At 39.0% G+C, this 24,912-nt stretch overlaps 1 protein-coding gene and 1 pseudogene across 2 annotated transcripts in view; both read right to left on the minus strand.

The window, feature by feature from the left end:
• The window catches only part of LOC145984293 (cell adhesion molecule Dscam1-like), an 875,949-nt gene that overhangs the window by 308,061 nt on the left and 542,976 nt on the right, over positions 1-24,912 (minus strand). For both annotated transcript variants that reach the window (XM_083117935.1, XM_083117934.1), the window contains exon 7: positions 7,609-7,770. In XM_083117935.1, the coding sequence (XP_082974061.1) occupies positions 7,609-7,770 (162 nt within the window). The remainder of the gene's footprint in view (positions 1-7,608; positions 7,771-24,912) is intronic.
• Positions 14,585-14,697, minus strand: LOC145984588 (U5 spliceosomal RNA; annotated as a pseudogene).

Raw genomic sequence — 24,912 nt, forward strand, 5'->3', positions numbered from 1 at the left:
CCATATTTTTATATTTGTCAACAAATATACATACGTAATCAAACTATTATTACTCTTATGATTATGCTAGAATTTATATATCAATATTTAATTTCATAGGTACACTACCGACAAAAAGTTTAAGACCACCATGAAAAATGGCCAAAAAATCAGTATGGAGTGTTGTATGGAACCAACAGTTCCTGTCCAAGAAAGACGTGACGATGATACACATGGAAAATGCAATGTAGTCTAGTTTGAACCCCGTAAGACGCGAAACCATTTTTTTTCCGAATGTGTAGCATGTAGTTGGAAAAATGGAAAGTGACAAAAATGTTGCTGAAGCTGGCAACATTGCAGCTGTGTGCGTGAAACCGGTCAGTACGGTAGCCAGACTCATGCACATCCTTATCAGTGGCTCAGGGTCAGTTGCTGTTCATGCAGGCGACATTGCGAGCCCATTATTGTGTGTGAGGTGTGCAAGGTAAGTGGAGCTGTGTGAAATGGCCCGTCATCGTGGGGAACAGGAGATTTCGGTTGAAAAGCATGCTGTGATATGTGCACTGAAAGATGAAGGTTATTCGGAATGCGAGATAACAAGAAAACTGAATATTTCTAAGACTGTTGTTCATTGTGCATTGGACAGATACCGTAAAACCAACAGTCATGCTGACCGTGCACGTAGTGGAAGAGCTCGTGTAACGTCTGCAGCTGACGATAGATATATTACAGTAACTAGCAAATGGAACAGTCGCCTAACAGCACCAGTCATCGCTGCTTCCCTGAATAACAGCCGAGTGACGCCTGTGGCTGTGTCAACGGTGAAGAATAGGTTGCGTGAAGAAGGGCTGCATGGCAGAGTAGCTGCTAGAAAGCCATTGTTACGACGTGTGAACAAGACGAAACGATTGGCCTGGGCTAAAATGCACCAAGGTTGGACTGTGGATAACTGGAAACGGGTACTTTGGACCGACGAATCCAAATATGAATTATTTGGCAGAAATAGGCGAACCTTTGTGCGTCGAAAAGTCGGCGAGAGAATGAAAGAAGAGTGTCTTGTTTCCACAGTGAAACATGGGGGTGGAAGTGTAATGGTGTGGGGATGTTTTGCCGGAAACCAGATGGGCGACCTTCATAAAATTCAGCGAACATTGGTAAAAGAAGGGTATCATCAGATATTGGTGCACTATGCCATCCCCTCTGGTCGTCGTCTTGTTGGTAATGGGTTTATTTTTCAGCAAGATAATGATCCCAAACATACATCCAAATTGTGCACACGGTATTTGGAACGCAAGGCAACAGCAGGGGCATTAGTTCTCATGACGTGGCCACCACAGTCTGCTGATCTTTCACCAATTGAACTGCTATGGGACCAAATCGATAGGGACATCAGGAAGAAGTTACCCAGCAACACTCAACAGCTATGGGAATTCATCAACGATGCCTGGCGTAACATTCAACCATCCTATCTGGAAAAACTATTGGAGCGCATGCCACGTGTTTGCGCTGCTGTCATTAAGGCCCATGGCGGGCATATTGATGAAAGCAAAATTTGAGGCGACATTAGTATGTATAGTGGCTGTACCTATGTTTGTACATTGCCAAGCAGATTCTTACATCTGTTTCTTGTACATTAATTATGAAATACATTCATTTCTCTGATTTTTGGCACTTTTTCCTGGTGGTCTTAAACTTATTGTCGGTAGTGTACATGTTAATTCATGCATAAAATCTTCAATACTGTAAAGATTTACGAGGAAAATTCTTCGGCTAAGTTCATTGACTTAAAAAAAATACCGTGACATGGTTTCACAAAGGTTGAGAACCATTTCTCAAGTGTTTAGGTATTTGCTTTATTCAGGCTGAAAAGCCTAGCGTATACAGTTTGATTTCAGTGCATATTATTTCTCAGTTTTCTCGTGCACAACTTGCCTCTCCAAAGTTTCAATAACTTGCACAAATTTTACAACGCGGTTTACATGTAACAATGTCTCTTGTTACGTTATTTTCGGGTGACTAATAAACTGATTAATGCAATTATATCGGTACCATCATGCAAACTGAGCATAGAAACCAAGTGTCGCTTGCAGCGTGCATCTTGTCTCTTCGGTGTGAAACACTCGTGTCGCGTGTTGCATGTCGCATGTTGCATGTTGCGTGTCGCGTGTTGCTTGTTTCTTCGGTGTGAATTCTCCCTTACGTGTTCATTGGTGGAGCCGTCTCGCGTCAGTACTTGCGCAGAGACGTGTTTTCGTTCGCTTGCTACAGAGATAACAGAGACGGGGTATATACTCTATCCTGGGAATCTCTGGAGCAAGGCCGCGCATAACGGTAAAGAAGGGGAGGGCGGAGAGAAGCAGTACGCACTGCTGCTAAGGCTGGGAACTGCAGCCGCGTTCCCTCCACGCAATCTCGTTCCCTGGAAGTTGCTCATTGGTCGAGCTCTCACCAGTCACTACTTGCGCAGAGACTTGCTATTGTTCGCTTGCTCCAGAGATTCCAGGGAAAGAGCATAAGCCTCTAAACATTTTGAAAAAAGGGGGGCAGGCACAGCAGAACCTTTTGCCCCTATCCACGCACGATTACGTGACAAACGCATTCCCCCTTAGAATTCCGTAAACAAAGTAATTCCTTCTCCGAGGGAGCGCATTCAGGGCTCTGCAGAAGTTGTTCCGGCCCCCGTGGCCTGAGAGCTTTGTCTCCTGAGTGCTCTAGATAAGGGCAGCACTCAGTGACTGAGGAGGCAACAAATACCGGTTTACCGCGTTCATCGACACACTCGCGAGAGGCGTTAATGGACCGTGGCGCGAAACACAGCGCTCTCTCAACAGGATTAACAACCCCGGTCAAGTACACTAAATGAAGCTTCCTTGGTTCTTAGAATAAACAACTGCAGCAACGTTTCCTTCTTCCTCCAGTCGCAAGCCGCACATGCACGCGACTACATATTTACTTTCTTCCCTCTGTTATACATAACTCTCTGGTATGCCTAAACCCGACGCAATACAAGCTTTCTACCTGTCCCTATCTTGGTCGAGATCAATCCATCCTTTCCAACTAAACTATATCTCGGGAAACTCTGAAGCAAGCGAATGAAAACAAGTCTCTGCGGAAGGAGTGACTCGAGAGGGCTCGACCAATGAACGCGTGCAAGTGAAAGTCAGTGCACGAGGAGGAAAATTCGGCTGCAGCTACCAGCGTTTAACAGCAGTGCATTCTCACTTTCTCCACATCTATACCGTTATGCGCGGACTTGCTCCACAAATTCACGGGCCAGAGTAGGGGCACTTCAGGCCCATCCAAACAATACTTTTCCACCTTCATCAGTGCCTCTCTTACTCAACACTAGGGTGCGAAATCCTAGGGGCAGGATCCGCTACTTATATTGCCCTAAAAAAAAACCCACACCAAAAATTTTCGGGGGGTGTTTCGATAACAGCAAAGAAATATAAGCTTTTTAGTTTTTATTTCAAATATACTAAGTATATTATCGAAAACACGCACAAGAACAAAGTACAGTCTCTGTGTGTGTTTGTGGGTGTGGCATGCTTTCCATCTCTCTCTGTCTCTTTCAAGAGACCATTAACAGATCTACAGCAATAACAATAGACCCCATATGCACAATAAAAGTAAAACTAGAATGAAAGACAAATATAAGTATGAAATATAATGGGTTTATATTAATAGAATGCAAAAACTAAAAAAAATATTCGTACTAAAATCATTTCAACGATTTTGTAATTTTTTTACATTTGGTAAAGGAAATAGTTTGCTACTTTAAAATCCCCTAATATACATAAAAGTAAAAAAGATTCATTTACATATATTTAATAATTATGTATTTATACAATGTATAGATATAATAGATATTTAGTTATTTTTTATATGTAATAACAAATATTACATAATAATTCATACATATATATGTATGTAGGTATATTTGTGTGAGTGCGTGTCTTCAATAACTTCGGACCCTGCAAACACAGATCCTGTAAACATTTCATACCCCTCTCTTATACACACAAACACACACACACTAGCACACATGTATTCATGATCTCTCCTAATTTGAAGGAGTTGGGACGAGATAGTGACGAACAACATTTATTTCCACGATAAATTAGCAAAACGTTTCAAATGAAAATACATAAATTACAGTTTAGATATTAACAAGATAATTTATTTTCGCTAGGTTCGACTACAATGTACCAGGGGCAGAAGAAATTTCGAATGTAAACGCAGATTTGTGGATTTGTTTGAATGTCGTCGTTTCTCAAAAATACGAAATGTGGCTTGGTACTATCTCGCCACGAACCTTTCATTTGCCAATTCTCAAGTCACTCTTTTTCTAAACCAAAATTAATTACGCACATCCTCTTTATGTAAAGTTTCTTCCGCCGTCTCCTAAGTTTAGAATTCGCTTACGCTTTTGTGATCAGAAATAGAGAAATTAAATGAATATATTGAAAACTCCAATAGAGTCCCTCAACAATATATTACACAACGAGACGATCCTAAATAGCATAATGCACGTTTGAAGCTACAATCACGGTATATTTTCCAATAGGACTGTATTAGAAAAGGATATAATGCTGAGCCTGCAAGTCGGCACGATCTCCATATATAGGATTTCATTTAAAACGCCAATCAACTAACGTTAATCGCGAATCCATAATCTCGACTCTTTTATTAGGTTTCCTAATGAAAAAAATCCATCCACTGCGTTTTCACCCAAGCGTGAGTTCCACGTTCTGTTTCCTTATCCACTGACGGGCCTCTCATCGATTTTCGATCTCAGTATACTCTTTTAATATACGTGGGTTGGTGTGACATTTAGATGGAACGGCTGGATAATTAGTTTCGTACTTCATACGATGCAGAAACCAAACGTGGGGAGAGAAAAGTGTGGATCTAAGAAGACGTTATCAAATTTCACCGAGATGCTTATTCGTTGTTCAAAAGCATTTCATGCAACAGAAGGGAAATTTTCAAATTTGACTGCATTGCAATTTCAATTTTTGAACATTTTCAACATATTCCTGATGGTAACACTATTTATTCAGCCTTGTTCCCAAAACACTCACAATGCTGACCAAGGTAGAATTTGTTGTAAAATAACACACTATAAACGTAACGTTTCCAAGGGTCTTCTTCAGACAGAGATTAACTTTCTTCTTTTTTTAAAATCTTTATATGAAGAAGACCCTTGGAAACGTTACATTTATGGTGTGTTATTTTACAACAAATTCTGCCTTGGTCAGCATTTTGAGTGTTTTATATTACTGATGAACAGGGAACGGATTTTAAGGTGCAGAACCTTTTCAAAAATATAGCTGTTTTCATACCGGTAGTTTGAGATATGTACTTTAGGACATTAAATCAAGCAAAATGAACACACTTCACACCTTTTCGTGAGATTAGCACATTTATCCCCTTTTAACCCCCTCTTGTATACTTCAGCACCTTTTCCCTCCCTTTTTTTTCATGTTTTGTTAAAAAAAATCGACAGAAAAATAAGCGATTTTCACTCTTCTTGAGCAGCCACATAAACTCCTATAGTCTCATTTTGTAGAGCAGAACGAGAGTTATAAATTGATATCATATAAAGTATACCATGTTTACCATAAATTATGTTATTTTCTACAGTGTTGAATAAATAATGTTAATGTAACTGGTATAGACCTTAATAAATGAATTTAATAGCACCTTTATTAAAATATTTTCAGAACCTTTTTCTTTACCTTTCCCGACCAAAGTTTTGCACCTTAAATACGTTCCCTACTGATGAAGGAGAACATTTGTTATAACAACACATTACAAATTCGTATGGGCTCTTTCATGAAATGTAAAGATACTTCATGTACTCACAGATAAATAGAAATTTCATGAAATGAGAATAGTTTGAATGTGATGCAACTCCCACTCTTTTCATACGTACGTACGTACATAATTAACCGAATCGATGTTCAAATAACCTTCCGTACACAAACAACTAATGACCCTCCTGTGGTGTCCGAAGTAGTTTTTGGTATCGAGCCAGCATCGTGAAGACAATCAAGAGGGCGACCTTAGGTCTAGAAAGCTAGATAAAAGCTGTGATGAGACTCGACGCGAAGACCGCGCGTCACTCAACGAAAAGCCGCTTACATAGTCTTGGCCCTCAGAGGAACGTCGCACCTCACAGAGCTCTTAAAATGGTCCAGCCGATGACAGAGCACTTTAAATCAAATAATGGCAAATGGAGCAACATTTAAAATACGTACACATGGAAATATTCAATCACACCATTTGCATTACTAGACATTCTTAGTCTTTGCAGGCATAAGTTATTTCATTATGCTTTCTTCATTTATCTATGGAATTCTTAGTGAAATCTGTTGAAACTCTTTGGCTCTCTCCACTGCTATTGGAACTGCCTTCTTAGGATCATTTTACGTCCACTGATGAAGAAATAATTCCATTAAGATTTCTTGACGATTTAAGTGAAGACGGAGACTGGAATAAAAATATCTTTATTGATTTGATATAAACCATTTTATTGCTGTGCGGGTAGGTTGTCAAAGTTTGTTTCAAGTTCAGTTTATCCTCGGATAGGCAATTGGGACTTGATCTGCAGTTTAAAGTGGGATCACGAATCATTGTGCAATGTGTGTCTACATTGATTGATTGATTGATTGATTTGGTGTTTTAAGTGCACTTTGTGCACAGTAAGTCTAATCGGGACTGGACCTACAGTTTAAAGTGGGATCCGAATCACTATGTGCCTCCACCCGGTATCGAACCCGGAACCCCTTGAATACAAGGCTACGACGCTACCACTTCGCCATTGGGGAGGCAAACCGGGGATCGAACCATACCACATAATATCACGAACAAATACTAGTATACATAATTTTCCTCCAAACATTTCCAAATACCATACAGCGTGTTCCGTTTAGAGGATCGAGAAATAAATGCTCACAGTTTAAAAGCAGAAGAATATATTGCTATGATTTTCAGTTTACAAGATATAAAAACTCTCCGAGTTTATACACCAATAGCCAATACACGTGCTTGCGCATGCGCGCCAATGTGTAATGCGGGAACAAGCCTGGCAGTATTCAGTAGAGCAACAGACACGCGACAATTGGCCGGAGCTTGAATATCAGTTATAGGTCTTTTCAGTACTTACGGCGGGCGCTCTAGAAGCTGGCAAGGGAAGTGTGGAGCGGGGAAGCGACCAATCCAGCGCGATAAGAAACGCAGCAGTCTGTAGAACGAGGTTCACATAGTACTTATTTCTGCCACGGCGTATCTCTAGGCCCCACCGCTGTTGTGTGGTTGGTCTGCGGCGAATTCCCCGCTTCCCTTGCCAGCTTCTAGAGCGCCCGCCGTAAGAACTGAAAAGACCTATAGACATCTGCAGGGCAACTCAAGGCGCACACACTGAGTTTCATTGACCATTTTCCTAAACTCTGAGAGTTTCAACATCAAGGTATGCAAAAAACTGTGTTAATAAACCACTATTTACACTTCCAAATTATCAATTATTTCTCGATTCCTCTAAGCGGAACATGCTGTACTTTTTGATCGACCTGAAACAATTTATAACTACTGATTATATTATTTCAATAGCATGTGTATACATACCTGACTCAATGTCTGTAACGATCACCTCTTCAGAACCTCTTAGCCATGATGTTACTACCACGTACTCCCTGACGAACGACGGTATGTGACACTTGAGAACCGCGGTATTCCCAAGAATCACAAATTCGTCGTACACTTGAACTTCATAATACTGCTTCACAACTGAAAAGAACAGAAAATATACGTTATTTTTTACAGCTCGATATTAATATAAAATCTAAATTTATATTAACTGTTCATTAGGCAGTGGCTAAAAAGAGAACCCTATTAGAAAATGCACAAAATTGATTGATTTGCTATATTTTACTTAGCTTTTTGTGCCACATTTGGCTAATTTGGAAAGATGGGGATGAGTGATGACATGATGAAATTGATAAATGGACACTCACAACATCCCAATCCGGGATTCGAACCCTGGGTCCCTGGCGTCGTAACGCGATGTGCTAACCACTCCGCCACGGGGGTAGGCGACAATGCACAAAACTTTGTAATATTAGTCCAAATATTTTCTCCACATCTCCCCATATTACTTCACATGTTGCAATATGCATGGGGTAGTTTTACCTACACTCTGTCTCGGCGATCTCTGGAGCAAGCGATCGAAATAAGTGTCTGCGCAAGTAAACTCCGTACCAGCTAACTGTAGACCAGGCGAACGAGAACAAGTTTATGCGCAAGTAGTTAGGCGAGACGGCTCCACTAACGAACAGTGAGAGAAACGGGATTGCGTAATGGACGACGGGAGTTACCCGTTCTCTCTGTAAGCGTTGCAAACTTTTGAAAAGGATAATACCGTACGCACACGGCAAACGGACCGTATTTTTATCTCCAGGTCCGTACGATTGGTTTAATAATTTCTTAGGGAAATATTAGGGATAAAACTGCAAGAGCAAATTTTGACAAGCCGTGCATTTAGCCTACGGACTAAGGTCTGGACCGTACGTCCGTACACGTACGATCAGGACTGTACGGTTGGCAACGCTGCGCTTTCACCACTCAATTTTCCTCCTCCTCCTCTGTCGATATGCGCGGCTCTGCTCTACAGTTAGCTGGGACAGGGTATAGTGACTCGAGAGGGTTCGACCAATCACCGCGTGAGAGGGGAAGAGAGTGCATGGACGGGAAACGCGGGAAGTAGCATATTATCAGCATTGTGAACTGTCTTGCTCCGCCCACTCACTTTCTTCTCTTTTCTTCCGTTATGCGCGGACGTGCTCCACAGATTCCCGGGACAGATTAATATTGGTATTATCTTATTGTATGTAGCTTTTAGGCCACTATTGGCTAACGAGAATGAATGATAATTATTCCATGAACCGTGTTAAAAAATAAAAAAGGACTTCCCTTTAAAATCCAGTCTCTAAATATAACAGTTCTCCAGCGTACAAGTGTACTTTCTTAGACTTTTATTTATGTTACGAATTTACATGAAAAAGTAGTAGTTGACAGAAGGTGTCATGTAAAAATGTTTATATACATTCTCTATTTTGAGAGGGCTTGATATGAAAGCACAGAATGAGACCTAAACGGGCCGCTAATAAAGGCTATTATATTTTATAAAGTAGGGAACTTATTAAGTTACATCCCGGCAATTAACTCTGCAATAATATTACTTCTCTTTACATTCGGCACAAGGCGCACATGAAAAGGATCCGGTGTTTAAAATATTAGGCGTGAGTTCGTGCGTCGACTCTGCGTGTGAAAGCATTGGGAAGATTGCAGATAGGCTAATGAGCTTCCACGGAGACAGTTCATCTTTCATCCGCGACTCATTTAGAAATGACAACGACAGGCAGCTGCCACCCTTGCTGCTATTACACGGTGCAGGCCTTATCATCGTAACCGATGTTTATGTCAGTCTAACACAAAACAGAAAAGAATTTTGCTCCCGCCCTTCCAAATTCTATTAATTTTGCACGCGACAGCTTCCGTGAGATTCTTGTGCTGTTGGGTGAACGTAAATGTCCTCTACATCTCAGTTTTGATCTGATTACTATCAATGCAAGGGAATCAGTATAGCAACGAAACAAAAATTGTTACATTTGGATTCAATTTTGCACATCGGCTAATCGGTTCTGTTGTCTACCCGTTGCTGTAGCACTTTAACCTTGTTACGAGGCAGTCTAGGAAGCCAAAATATATTTGAACAAGTTTAGAAATAGTTTTACGCTAGAGAAAAAATCAACTGTTTATTATCCTGTCTCGGGAATCTCTGGAGCAAGCGAACGAAAACAAGTCCTCTGCTCAAGTAGTGACTCGAGAAGGCTCGAACGCGTCAGAGGGGGAAGGGATTGCTAGAGGGAGAAACGCGACTGCTGCTATTAGCCGTTTGCAGCAGTAAGTACTGCGTTGCTACGCCCACTCACTTTCTCCCCTTCTCTAACGTTATGTTCGGCGTTTCTCCACAGACCCCTGGGATAGACTATAGTATGCAAGAATAGTCATTTTCAGTTTCGGGGGAAATCTGACTCGAAGACACGTTAATTGATTCGACAAGGGAAATTGAAAAACTAAAACAGATGCAAGGGGAGTGAGATGCTACACTCTGTCCCACCTAACTGTGGAGCAGGCAAACGAAAACCAGTCTCTGCGCAAGTAGTGACGCGAGACGGCTCCACCAATGAACATGTAAGAGAAACGGAATTGCGGGGAGTGGGGGAAAGCGACTGCAGTTACCAGCAGCATGTACTCCTTCGCTCTGGACACTGCATTTCCTTCGCTTCTCTGACGCTATGCGCGGCCTTGGTCCACAGTTAGCTGGGACAGGGTATACAAAACATTTTCTGTATTAGTGACAACGTGTATAAGAATAATTCTTATTGGCAATGTAACATGACACAAATCTTTGGAAACTTGAAACAATGACCGCAGATCCTTTATCTACAAGATATCTTAGTATATTGACACTTTAGTGTAATGGACACACAAACAAAACAAGGCTTCTATACGTGTATGATAAACTACCTGAAACTATCTTCTCGAGGAAACATTAATATTATTCAAAGTGTGGTAATGCTTTCCATGTATGCACAGTCAGATAATTTAATAATATGCTTCTTTTTTAATATCCCACTACTATGCGATAATACTAGAAGCACAAGAATGTCAAAGCATATAAAGAGATTGAAAACTTTTATAAGAATTGGTCATTCACCCTTATAATTGTCATTAACCTAGATAGATAGATAGAAAGACATATACAATAAACAAGATATACAAATATTAGGGCCTCCCCGATTGCGCAGTGGTAGCGTCGTCGCCTTGTAATCAAGGGGTCCCGGGTTCGATACCCGGTGGTTCGCATCCCACTTTAACCCGTAGGTCCAGTCCCGATTAGCCTTACTGTGTATAAAGTGGACTTAAAACACCAACTCAACTCAACAACAACTCAACAAATACTGAGATGCATGGAAAAAGATTAACGACATACAACTAAGATTATTACAAATGTGTAGTCGTGAATGATTGAATAATGTTATTCGATCGTATGCTAGAAATTAATACCAGCAAAATTGAATTAAATTTTTGATTTAAGTTCATCTTATGCACAGCTAAGGCTAATCGGGACTGAACCTACACTTCAAGTGGGATCCAAACTATACTCTGTCACAGCTACTTCTGGAGCAAGGCTGCGCATAGCGGAAGAGAAGGGGGATCGAGTGGGCAGAGTAAAGCAGTACACGCTGCTACGAAGGCTGGTAACAGCAATCGCTTTCCACCTCCACGCAATCCCATTCCCTCTCACGTGTTCATTGGTGAAGCCGTCTCGCGTCACTACTTGTGTAAAGACTTGTTCTCGTTCGCTTGCTCAAGAGATAGATGGGACAGACAGAGTATACTATCTGCTCCACTGGGTATCGAACGCGGGACCCCTTGGTTACAAGGCCCCGACATTACCATTACGCCACCGGCGAGGTCCTACCAGCAAAATATTTTATATTCTTGATAATCATTGTTTACACGAACGAAACATTTCTTATGGACAGACCTAAAGACCAAAACTCTTGAGAAGTCAGAAAATTAGGCAACTAGCCCATCGTCTATTTCTAACGACCATTACGAATCAAAGTACACGAGCCCACCCTCTTCTCAAGCGCCCTACATTATTTGCGGAGGCGATTGAAGCCAGGAATATCACGAACTTTCCGGCAGCGCGAACGGAGACCTTTTGAAGTTGAAATCAAATGTTTAAACCCATGGCTTGAGGTATGCGTATTGTTTCTGCTGACGTAAAAGCGGGTCAAAATGTTCGGTACGTGCTAACACAAATACATCTTCGTGTTTGCAAAGCCCAACATTTATGTGTATTCAGTTCTACAAATTTTGCTCTTCGCTGCTTCACAGCATATACTGTCTTGCAATGAACATATAAAAAAAGTAACTATTTTCGTAGACTGTACGCGAAACTTCAGTCTGGATTAAATACCTCACTAGTACCCGTGTGACCAAAGGAAAGATGTAATATTTTTTTTTTGTTGTGCTTAGAGACTCAGTTAAGTTTCTTCTCTACCTGTAACATTAATAAATTAAGAAGCTTGATTTGGTGCATTTTACTTCGCTTTTTTGCCACTTTTGGCTAATCGCGAAGATGAGGATGAATGGTGATAAGATGAAATTGATGACAGGACAGTCACAAACGCAAATAGGGTCTCGGGTTCGATACCTGGTGGAGGAACATAGTCGTTGGGATCCCACTTTGAACTGTATGTCCAGTCCTGATTAGCCCATCTGTGCATAACGTGAACTTAAGACAACAACTCAAACTCAAATAAAAGTAAATACGGCACGAGCCCCACAGAGGATTATACTGGCTGTGGGTCTAGACGCCAGATCCTCGTTAGTCTGCAAAATGCAGTCCAAGGTGTACTGCGTGAAAGAGATGGTGCCATATGGGTATCGTTAGAAAGGGTCATTACTTAAAACATTGTTCATTCTATCAGTTCAGCAAGGAATGAAAAAAATATCTTTGCTAAGGGAATATTGTGCAAGAAAATGTAGAGTCACATATGTTGGTGCAGTTTCTACACAACCTTGCATTCAACTTAAGTGATGTTGTTGCCAACAGATATCACTCTTTTACCGTCGCGCTAAAAGAACTAATGTTGCAGTGAACAGACCAATCAGCTTCAATTGTGCATCGTCTAAACGCTAGATAGTTGGCACAGTCAAGTTAGTTTATATGCTTTAGGAAAAATGATCGCTTACACCTGATGTAGTATTCAAATTATGGCACACTCTTTGTTCTTTGTCTGTGTTTTTAATGCCACTTTTGTCGCGGGCTCTAATGTTATTATTATGACGTTAATATGGACGGCTAAAAGTTTACAGTACATTTTTTTATCATTCTTGTCACGTTGCGGAATCTATTCCTATGCATATAAAAGTATACGCGTACATTTTGAAGGCAGGCAGTCGTGGAGCATAACTTTCGTACAGGTACCGAAGCGAGCCTTCCTTGTCTTCATGTTGTCAACTCCCTCCCCAAGGCCAAAGTGCTGGCTCATGAATTGCGAATGAGGCGGCGCCTAATCTCGCTCAAGCGGGATTAAACGATGAATTCATCTGCACCGAAAATGTTGGAGAGAGAGATTGGCTCCTCGTGGCTCAATCGACGAACAAGCATGTATTACTACGAAACTTCGAAAGAAAAAAAAAGACTTTAAAGTAGCCTTCGCGGAGTGTTTTATGCATTTTCTTATTCATTTTTCAAATTTCATTCAACAGCAGCAAGGAGTTCATGGACGCTGGTGTAAGGTAAATGACCATGTTCGAGAGTTATTTTTTTTTCTTACGGCAGAGCGTGGTTCATGATTTAATCACTTGATTAGTTTCCCTCAGGCTCTTGATTGAAGTTCTGGCATGGGTGTTTCTGTAACGATCTAGCCAATTTTCACTTTGGAATTAGTCTAATTCACAGAGAAAACAATCATGTACAGATAGTACGGTCCATAGCCAATCTCCGTGGCGGAGAGTTTATGAGAGCGCGCTGCGACGCCAGGGGTAGCGGATTGGAATCGCAGGTAGGACATGGATGTTTGTGCTTGTCCTTAATGAGAAAAAATGAGAATTGAGTAAAATGTGATATGTGTGAATAACAGAGAAAGAAATTGACGGAGGAAACTACCGCTTAGGGTTTTTGATTTTTTCAAACATTTAAAAATAATAATAATAAAAAGAGAGTGGTTATCACTGCACGCTACGACATTAGGAGTCCCGGATTCTAATCCCGTCCTGGGCTGTTTTTTTTGTGGGTCTCTCTTCATCAAATTCATCATATCGTGACTCATCCTCATCGGCGCAATTAGCCACAAGTGGCAGAAAAGCGACGTAAAATAACCTAATTCAATCATTCAATTAATAAATTGTTTACAAAAGAAATAACCCACTAAAATCAGTGGATTTTTTAAAAAAAGCCACATTCTTGTAAAAAATCTTGGAACATTTGTATCGAATGATCTCTTAACGAAGCCATTTCTTACATCTGAATGGGACCATTAGTTACCATACGAAAATGAGAAATTATTATCAGAGATTATTTCTGAAAAGTAAAGTTTTCAGTTTGGATTGAGTCCGCAGATAGATTAATCGGCTTAACCTATAGTTTAAGTGGGATCCGAACCACTATGTGCCTCCACCGGCTATCGAACTCGGGACCCATTAATTTACAAGGCGACAGCGTTACAACTACGCCATCGGCGAGATGAGGAAAGTAGAAAAGTAATGTACCATCAACATGTTTACATTAAGATATATGTATGTAAAAACATATTCACAATCTAGCATTTCCCATCACACGAAATGTTTGGCATGAAGTAGAGATACTTACGACTTAATCTTATAGCAATTGGATTCGGATGAACTTGACAATCTGAACACAAACTTATCATGTACAATTATATCGTTTAAATTACTTGTAAATTATCATTTAAAAAAAAACAGGAAAAATAAACTCAGAATAATTTGTTTGTTTTACAAATTACTTCAACAAATGCCTTAGTATAAAATGGTGTTAAAAACTCATCTTTTGCTCCCCTCCACGGAAACCTTTATAGCGAAAGATTTATACGGATTGAAAGGAAGTCCGTTACAGTTACAAAAGAACACACGCAAGTAACCATATCCAAAGGTTTCATGACTTCGTTAAACATTTCAAAACACTAACTCTGATATCTTGATCATATACATATAATATTTTAAGACAAAACATTGATCAAACATAGACATTATTCCGCGGTTACTTATGATGATATGCTTAATCAGGAAATTAGGGAGACCGTGGTAAATTAATTAAAATTAAATTTATTTAAAGAGGCACAGCACAGTATGTTTTCATTAAAGCTATGAATTTTTGCTTATTTCACGTACAGTCAAAGAAATGAGGTAAACAAATCTCTCGAAATTACGGTCAAAGAGTCGTGGCAAGAGAATATTAACGCGAACAATTTATTTTCGTAATCTGATTTATGAGGTGTAAATGTAATTATGAGCTCAGGACTGACCACAGTTCAAGTTCAGAGCTCGAGTATTCCCACGAGCATTTAATTAAAATGAATAATACAATCAACGCATAATTTAAAAGAAAAAAAATCAATGACGAACATTATTTCGAATAAACCTTTCCGGCTCCGGAAAATTGATTTGATACTTTTTTTTTATCCCTTCGAGGGATGCGTGTGTGTGTTATTGCGGCTGATTAACATGACACTACATCGTGTCAAAAACATTAGTACTAACAGTAGCTGCAACCACCGCGGTGGTCCAATCTGCTGGGCGTCTGACTACCATGTGGGAGATTCTGGTTCGATTCAGGTGAGAATTTTTTCGATTTCCCCATATTAAGCGGTTCTAGGACTCGCCCATTCTCTAATACATGGATACCCATCACCTCAACCATGGTCGAGATCGAGAATATGTGAAACCCTACATCTGCCCCCCCGTGCTTTCATCTCATGGTTCCATGTAGAGTGGATATTTTACATTTTCCACCCGCTTTGAAAAAATAAATTCTAAATTTCAATAGGTGTACGGATGACGGGCAAAAAAACAAGCATCGTTTTTAGTTTGTTTTTAAGTCCACTTGATGCACAGAAAGGTTAATCGAGATTGAACCTACCGTTTAAAGTTGAATCCGAACCACTATGTGCCTCCAGATTACGTAACGTATTGTGGACGATTTACAGGAAGGTTCATGTGTCAATTATTCACCAAAGACTGATTACTCGGATTTGACAGAATTATGAAAGAAACGTTTATACAATTTTTCATCCCTGGACCATAGGGTAACAATCACGTTCACTATACTCTGTCCCAGGAATCTGTGAAGCAATGCTGCGCATTACGGTAGAGGAGGGGAGAAAGCGAGTTGGCGGAGCAAAGCAATATGCGTTGCTGAAAATGACTGGTTACTGCACTGCACTCACTTCCCTTCTCAAGTGTTTATTGGTCGATTCCTCACAAGTCACCACTTGCTCAGAGACTTGCTTTCGTTCGCTCCCTCTACAGATTTCTGGAACAGAGTATAGTATCTGATGACAACAATTATGAAGTCACAAGATACGGTATTTTGTGGAGTGAAAGGTTACACAAAAATAAATTAGATTTTCGTGGAAATATGCATCCGTATTTTGCATGATCTTAGAATATTGACATAAAATTATTACTCGCCAATTTATAAGGATTAATTATTACATATACACATACATAATATACTAACTTAATACTTATACAGGCATATCCATTGGACTTGGATAGAATATGTTTAAGATATGTCTCTATTAATATTGCACTATGCCCAATTATTTTGTGTTAGGAATTATTCTAATTTGATGTACGATTTTGAGATATTTGTTTAATGCATATTGTTTATTATGACAGTATTTCCGAAATATATTAAGATAACATCGACCTCGTTAATTTTCTTACCGAGCTAATATTTTTAAAAAAAAAGCTCACTGACGATTAGTGTAGATCGTTCAATCTCTGCTGAGCTAATAATGAAGTCATTTTTAATATTATACTTACATATATTATTTGCTAATTTCCACGGACATGAAACATGAATAGTGTTGTAACATAAATTAGGAACTTTGAAACCAGTTCAGAAGCAAAACGAGCATATTCAAACCAGCATTACCAAATGTTTTAATGAAAGATGGAACGATACTTGCGCGTACGGTGTTGCTGGGAAAGTTTCTACCTGGCTAATGAAATCAGACACCGAGGTATAGCGCGGCGAGATTGTGATGCTCTTTCCGTGTCGTTTCTCATTAATGCTATTGTGAAACTTTGCCTCCGAGGTTGGAGCCTCGGAAACTGCTTATGGGAAACGGTAATTACGGTTCATCAGGAATTTAAAGTGACTTCGCATCTGAGACAAATATTAAACTTTGTTGTTAAACATTGATGAAAATGTTTGCACACGAATAGCTTATTATCTCGAAGAACTCTTTACATATTTATTTTGTTTCGAATTTTCGAGTTCTCTTCTTTCAGTTTTATCACGAAGCTAAAACGTAATCTTAATGTTTATGGAAGAACAAATACCTAGTAATAACAGTAATTCATTCTTTTCTCACATAATGTATCAGAACTATGTACATTTAAATTAATATCACCTATATGCATCATTTTTTCAATTACATATATTATGAATTTAATACATATCATATATAATTTTACAACATATTTTTTGAAATTTGATATACGTATTAATATTTTTGGGAAGTTAAACTTTTATATTCTAGTTTTTTTAGTGAACTGATTGACGAAATTGTAAGGAGAGCATTTAATAGGTATATAATTTTCACTTAGCTTCATATTGTTCTTATCTCGTAAACAATATAAAATCTAGTCAATAGATAAGAATGTTCAAGCTCAGTATTCTACATAAACGTGAGATGATATTAGGAAGCAAAGATTTATTAGTATTGCCTCTATTATTTTAATCTGTTTATCCTCTCTTTACGTGCAAAATAATTGAAATTTGTCGCCGTCTAATCAAGGGGTCCCAGGTTCGATACCTGGTGGAGCCACAAAGTGGTTCGGATCGCACTTTAAACTGTAGGTTCAGTCCCGATTAGCCTTTCTGTGCATAAAGTGGACTTAAAAACTCAGACCCATAACTGGCTGGGACTTCTTGCGAACAGAGACGCACATGTGAACGCACTGTCACGCGATTAAGCTAAAGAAGAACTTTTCCCTTTTACGTAGCAGTTGATAGCCGCATCCCTCTTTCTCCCCCTCCCTCCTTCATCTCCCTTTCCCGCCTCGTAACACATTCTCCATTAAGAGCGGTGCATTAAGGCTAAAGTTAAGTGTTTCGCGCGGTCCAACAAATAGAGGAAGATAGACTTGCATCCTCGGAAGTAAGAATCAACTCTCTCTGGAACACCTGCTGGGGTTCACACAGTGTTCTGGCAGTGAAGGGTTATCCTGATCCACGGGGCCAAAGGGATTAGACTCACGCCAGCAGAGCTGAAACTGGGTAACTGCCGTGTGAGTGAAGAATATGACATGCATATAGAGGGCTATTGTATTAATTATTACAAGAGAACGATTGTTTTTAATTTTCTCTCCTTTTGGAACACATATGAACGCTTCCTCACAACGTGATATTCCACTGGCGTCTGGACTCCGTGGAACTCGTGTTGTCAGCCCCGTGGCTAGATACTTTGGCGCCCTAAGCAAGATTGTTGTTTGGCGTCCCCCTACACAGACATACACACACTAACAAGAACAGTCATTGTACGTGCGTTCTTAGATATTTTCTTCTTACGGCATAGTGTGTAATATTTACATTATACAAATTTTGAAATAAGGAAACAAAGAAAAACTCATTAAAAATAATATAGGTTATATTTGAAGATTTGTAGTTTGCATTCCCGATGTTAAAAAATTAGCATGTTTAAGATTATTTCAGTTATCTCTTTGTGTCTGAAGAACAGATTTAACAAAGTACTACTACTACTACTGCCTTGGGAAACAGAAAATTCCAGCAGTATATTTCCAGCATATAAGCCTACAGCTAAAAGAAGAAAAAGCTAAGAATGATATTGAAATTAAATAATACAATCACATTCATCACTTACAAATCTTCGAACGGAACAAGGTTCGAGAAATACCTTCTACCCTTATCTCTGGCAAGGAATATTCTGACTTTGTTGCCTAAGAAAGAAGCTTTGAATGGTGCCCTAGGCTTCAGCCCCCTTAGCCTGCCCCTCGCTACGGACCTGTGCATTGTGTCATGAATATATGTTTGCGATTGTCCTCTCATCCATTTCATCTTATCACCATTCATCCTCATCTTCGCGGTTTGCAAAAAGTGACAGAAAAGCAAAGTAAAATAAACAAATAAATCAATCAACAAAGTGATATTCCCAATGAGTCTGAGCATGGTGTGGACAAACTTTTACGAACTTGTTGATAATGTAACATCAAAGTTATATACTCGGCAATACATTTAAGTGATTTCTGGATAACATTGCTATGATTTGTTCACAGTTTCATCTTATACTGTTCAAGAAAATGATTTTTTAATTCAAACATTGGTATTTCAATGTGGTAAATACAATTTCACTTCACCAGTGACTGTCAATCAACAACCAAATAAACCAACAATTTCGTGTATCGTTCTGTCTATTGGTGCATGAAAGGTGATTTAAACATTGATTATCGATTCGAGGTGGCATTGTTGCGGAGAATTATTTGTGAATATATTAAGATATATATATTCTGACGACATTTACATCCGTTTTACAGTTTTCTTAATTTTGTATTTGCAATTTTATATTCTTGTAACAAAGGTTTGTTGCACTCATTGCAAGGCTAGGGGTAACTGATTCGAGTCATGGTTGTGTTCATTCGGTCATCTATTTTAATCAATTTCGTATTTATCCCATTCGATGCGATTGACTTTTTGGATATATATATATATATATATATATATATATATATATATATATATATATATAATATAAAATTTGTGTATGTGTGTGTATGGATAGAGAGGGATTCATGACATGAAAATGTAATAAAAGAAGGCTTTGCATTTGAGAACAAACTTTGTGACCAAACCACGTCAACTCAAATAAAAAAGCTAAAATTCTATTCTTGTAATTCTTTGTTGTTGGATTTCATTGAGTCAATACTATAAACCCTTCAATATTTATATATTTTATTTAAATTTGGACGGAATGTGCTCGAGTATTTTTCTTTGTCCATACCCTATCATAAAACATATGTTTGTCAAGCCGTTGAAGCTAAAAGCGAGAGGGGGGGGACTTCGAGATATACGAGTACATTACATAAGCCTCAAGAACTGAATGGATGTACCGTACCTTGAAACCTGTTGAATTTCAGTTCTTGAGGCTTATGTAATGTACTCGTATATCTCGAAGTCCCCCCCTCTCTCGCTTTTTGCTTCAACGGCTTGACAAACATATGTTTTATGATAGGGTATGGACAAAGAAAAATACTCGAGCACATTCCGTCCAAATTTAAATAAAATATATAAATATTGAAGGGTTTATAGTATTGACTCAATGAAATCCAACAACAAAGAATTACAAGAATAGAATTTTAGCTTTTTTATTTGAGTTGACGTGGTTTGGTCACAAAGTTTGTTCTCAAATGCAAAGCCTTCTTTTATTACATTTTCATGTCATGAATCCCTCTCTATCCATACACACACACACACAAATTTTATATTATATATATATATATATATATATATATATATATATATATCTAAAAAGTCAATCGCATCGAATGGGATAAATACGAAATTGATTAAAATAGATGACCGAATGAACACAACCATGACTCGAATCAGTTACCCCTAGCCTTGCAATGAGTGCAACAAACTTTTGTTACAAGAATATAAAATTGCAAATACAAAATTAAGAAAACTGTAAAACGGATGTAAATGTCGTCAGAATATATATATCTTAATATATTCACAAATAATTCTCCGCAACAATGCCACCTCGAATCGATAATCAATGTTTAAATCACCTTTCATGCACCAATAGACAGAACGATACACGAAATTGTTGGTTTATTTGGTTGTTGATTGACAGTCACTGGTGAAGTGAAATTTTATTTACCACATTGAAATTCCAATGTTTGAATTAAAAAATCATTTTCTTGAACAACACGTAGTACATTGGTTCATTTCGCTTAAATTTTACTTCAAACAATGCTGTCAATTTCTTCATTTCGTATATCATTTAATTGTTCATTTCATCCTTACAAATAGTACTTAAACTTTATTAACATTTAACTCCTCACATAACATAGAGCATTTTCGAATAATTTCCAAAGAAAGAAATAATTTTTCGCAAGGTTTGTTATGTATTTTAATTTTTGTTGTTTGCCTTCGCGTATGTACATTATATCTTGGCACCAAAGCATTAGTTCAAGAAACGTTCGTAAAGACTAGCCCAACTGCTCCAAATAATATGTACTCTGTCCCGGATATCTCTGGAGCAAGCGATCAAAAACAAGTCTCTGAGAAAATTGTGACGCGATACGGCTCCACCAATGAACACATTAGAGGGAACGGGATTGCGTGGAGGGAGAAAAGCGACTGCAGTTACCAGCATTCACAGCAGCGTATACTGCTTCGCCCAGCCCACTCGATTCTGCCCCCTTTTCTCTGCCACTATGCGCGGCCTTGCTCCAGAGATATACGGGACAGAGTATACACCTACGGATAATATGGAGAATACTTCTCCAAGTTAGGATAAATAAATGAGTAGAAAATTAGAAATATTAAAATAGGATCGTAGATGTTCCCCGGGAACGAAAAATCACCGGGAAACGAAGAGCTCCATTTGAATAAGTATCTAGCACACATGCAGGAAAAACTCACTCGAAAGTTGCATGAAAGCTTGTGCGAGAGGATATTGAAAGTTTTGTACATAATACTGATACGCTGTGATTTCCGCGTGCATTTTCTTCCCTCACAATGAGAGCAACCGCCGGCACACACAAGCGCCAAGGGAGGGTATAAAAGCCATCCAGTTTGGGGAGGTGGGAGGGGAAAAGGGGTTGGTGGCGAAACAAAGCGGGTTCAGTCAGAAAGTGTGTTAGCTATTCATGAAAAGCGAACACAGGGAAAAGCTAGCATTTTATTGAAATGAATGCTTCGGCGTATTTAGTGGGCGAGAGAGAGCTCACGGACGTAGCCGAGGAACAATTAATTCACTTCCTGGAGAGGCCCAAGTGTTGTTGGACAAGGGGGAGGGGGGAGGTGAAAGGACCCACCATTTGATCCCGCAGCCGCGTTATGTGTCTCTTACCGAAAGCGCTTTCGCCGTTGACCTTTCACCCGCCCCCTCCGTGGAGCGTAAGGATATGAACACCGGAAAATGGCCGAAGACGAAAGGTCGCAGTCTTGCTGCTCATTAAATGGATATATCTTCGCAATGCTGAGAGACTAGCGTACGTATTTCGCTGACAACGTTTGAAATTCGATGCATTATCAAGAAATTTGTGAGTCCTGATTAAATAAAATTCTTCAGTATTAATATTAATTTCAACATTAAAATTTAAGCGTTTTCAGTAAAATGTATGCCTCGGAAACTTTTACTTGGTTGCATGCGTATGTTCGTGTGTGTGTGTGGGGGGGGGTATGTGTGTGTGTGAGTGCGCGCGCGCGTATGTCCCTCTACTTTACAAGTGTTTGTGTCTGTTTTGTGCGTGGTTATAATATTATGCTTATGTCTATTTTATCTATATCCTTATTTGAATGGTTTTTTCACTGTAAAATATTAATGTTAAACAAATAACTGAAAATATTAAATGTACACTAGTAATGGTTTAATGGAAGATGCCTTGACTAAAATTAGCAACAAAATAAATAATTATTATTGACTATTTTTTACAGTTGATCCCGGGTTCGAATCCCGGCCTGCACATTGGTGTTCTCTGTGAGTGTCCCTTCATAATTTTTATCTAGTCATTACTCATCCTCATCTTCGCGATTGGCGAAGAAAAGCGAAGTAAAATAAACAAAATCAACCAATCATGCTGATACTTTATATAATATAAATTATGTTGAGTTTTATTTTTCCGTCTCTATAAAACTGAAGTAAACCTAATTAAACGCTCGTTTTCTGGTTAATCATTCACTTTTTAAAATTCGAACATTTAAGAGAGCTTTCACACTAAAGTGTGATGATGAATATGGTTCTAATGTGACGCGCCGCTTGGAACCGAAGCCCAGGTAACAAATGAAGTCATAAGGAAGGTGTCCCCACTCCGATATGAAATTTTACATGTGTTTCAATGACAAACGAAATTATGAAAATGAATTCAGATACAGAATGCTATAATTAAACATATTTTTTTTCCAATTGCAATGACAACTGCAGTATACAGGATTCTTTTTACATTGCTGATATGTTGATAAGTTTCAGAACAAAATTTATAGTACCTACTGCATACTTGCTCATATGTACCTATCTGTACATATTTGCTCACCTCTCAACACAGAATTGTTTGAGCAAATACTATGCTTAATCTATTCTGATCTACTTATCGTCAAAAGGTATTTCTAACAACTTTTGTATTTTTGTATATTTAATGTTTAAAGTAATGTTAATCGAAGCAATGAGAATGAATGATAGATTAAATGAATACACGCACAGGCTCCAGATGGAATTATAACCGAACCCCATGTGGCGAGATTACACATACAGATACACACACACGCACAAACATATATACACACATGCTACATATGAACATACGAACATAAATACACGTGAAACTGACTTGACATAGAAGATGGCATATTTTTTTTTGAAAAATACAATGGATTTATTTTTGTTAGGTTCGAGATGTACATCAAAGTTCTATTTATTTTTCGCTTAGGTTTTCTTTCATTTTTGCTTAAGGTTGCGGTACACTGTAATTTCTGTGCATGGCTCAAAACTGACTGTTTACATGGCTCAGAGGAGTAGTTGCATGTCATCTCTGGGGGCAACTCCGGCCAATGCAAAGGCAGTGACACGCATAAAACAAACTTCATAAGAAGAGATACACGAATTGTGCAAACATAGAAAGCAGTCATCAGGGAGCTTCCCATCCATGGGAACCTCTATGTTTGATCTACGCATTTGCCGTCCCTAGGAAAGCGATTACTCTGGGAATACATATGTATACGCACAGTCAAAAGATACAGGCATGTCATTAATATAAGTAGTAAAAAGCAACAACGTAAATTTGGAATAATAGGACTTTTTATTAATAAGGTATACATGTTCTACCTTCAATTACAAAATAAGTACACAAAAATTAAAAAGGGTTAACGAGATGAAAGATCTAGGAGTTACATTTGATTCAAAACTATCATTTGCAACACATATTGAAAGGGTCGTAAATGAGGCACACAGAAACCTAGGGTACGCAATTAGAATGAGTAGAGTTTATGAAGAAAGAAATAATAAACGCCTTAGTCCGAAGCAAAGTAGAATATGGAGCCGAAATATGGGCTACTCAGGACAAGAAGTACACGCATAAAATAGAAATGCTACAGTCTAAATTCGTAAGGTACGCCACTTACAAGAAACAGGTGTGACAGTCAGATTTACCGTCATTATTATTATTATCATTATTATTCATGTATGTAGCGGTAAAAAGACGAGTTGATTCAAAGTGTTAAGTGTTTTAATTTGTGAGATTACATATTTGATTTTCGCCAAGCCGACGGGAGGAACGAGACATCCGCTTGTGTTAAGGGCGAGCACCTGAAGGGTCACGCTATGCGTCTAAAGCTTAGGAAATTCGACCGTAATGACAAACATTTAAATATCTCGGTTTCCAACGGTCAGATTCATGTGAAACTTATACCAGCGCAGCGGCATGTGTGCAAGGACAGATGTGTGGAGTTTCGTCACGATCAAGCGACAATTACGGACGCCAGATCAAATCGGTTCTAATTGATCAGTTTGTGGACAGCGATTGCAAAAACGAAGGACATGGTTTTTCGTTACACAGTCTTACCGCGATCCTTGTAGTGAGAGCAGCTCCGTGCTAACTCTCCATACACAGTCTTACCGCGACCCTTGTAGCGAGAGCAGCTCCGAGCTACCTCTCCATATACAGTTTTGCCGCGATTCTTGGAACGAGAGCACCTTCGTGCTACCTTTCGTGTACAGTGGACTTCGTTGTGTTGTGCGAACACCAGTGTGTGTGATAGGCAGTAAGTCTACACGAGTGCGCCTACCTCAACCGCTGGGGGAAGTTGAAGCGAAACGTGTTTCCGTGATTACCTTACGCCATTTATAATTTTTGAGGAAC

The sequence above is a fragment of the Lepisma saccharinum genome, chromosome 2 (assembly GCF_977018435.1).
Source record: "Lepisma saccharinum chromosome 2, izLepSacc3.1, whole genome shotgun sequence".
Classification (NCBI taxonomy): Eukaryota; Metazoa; Arthropoda; class Insecta; order Zygentoma; family Lepismatidae; genus Lepisma; species Lepisma saccharinum.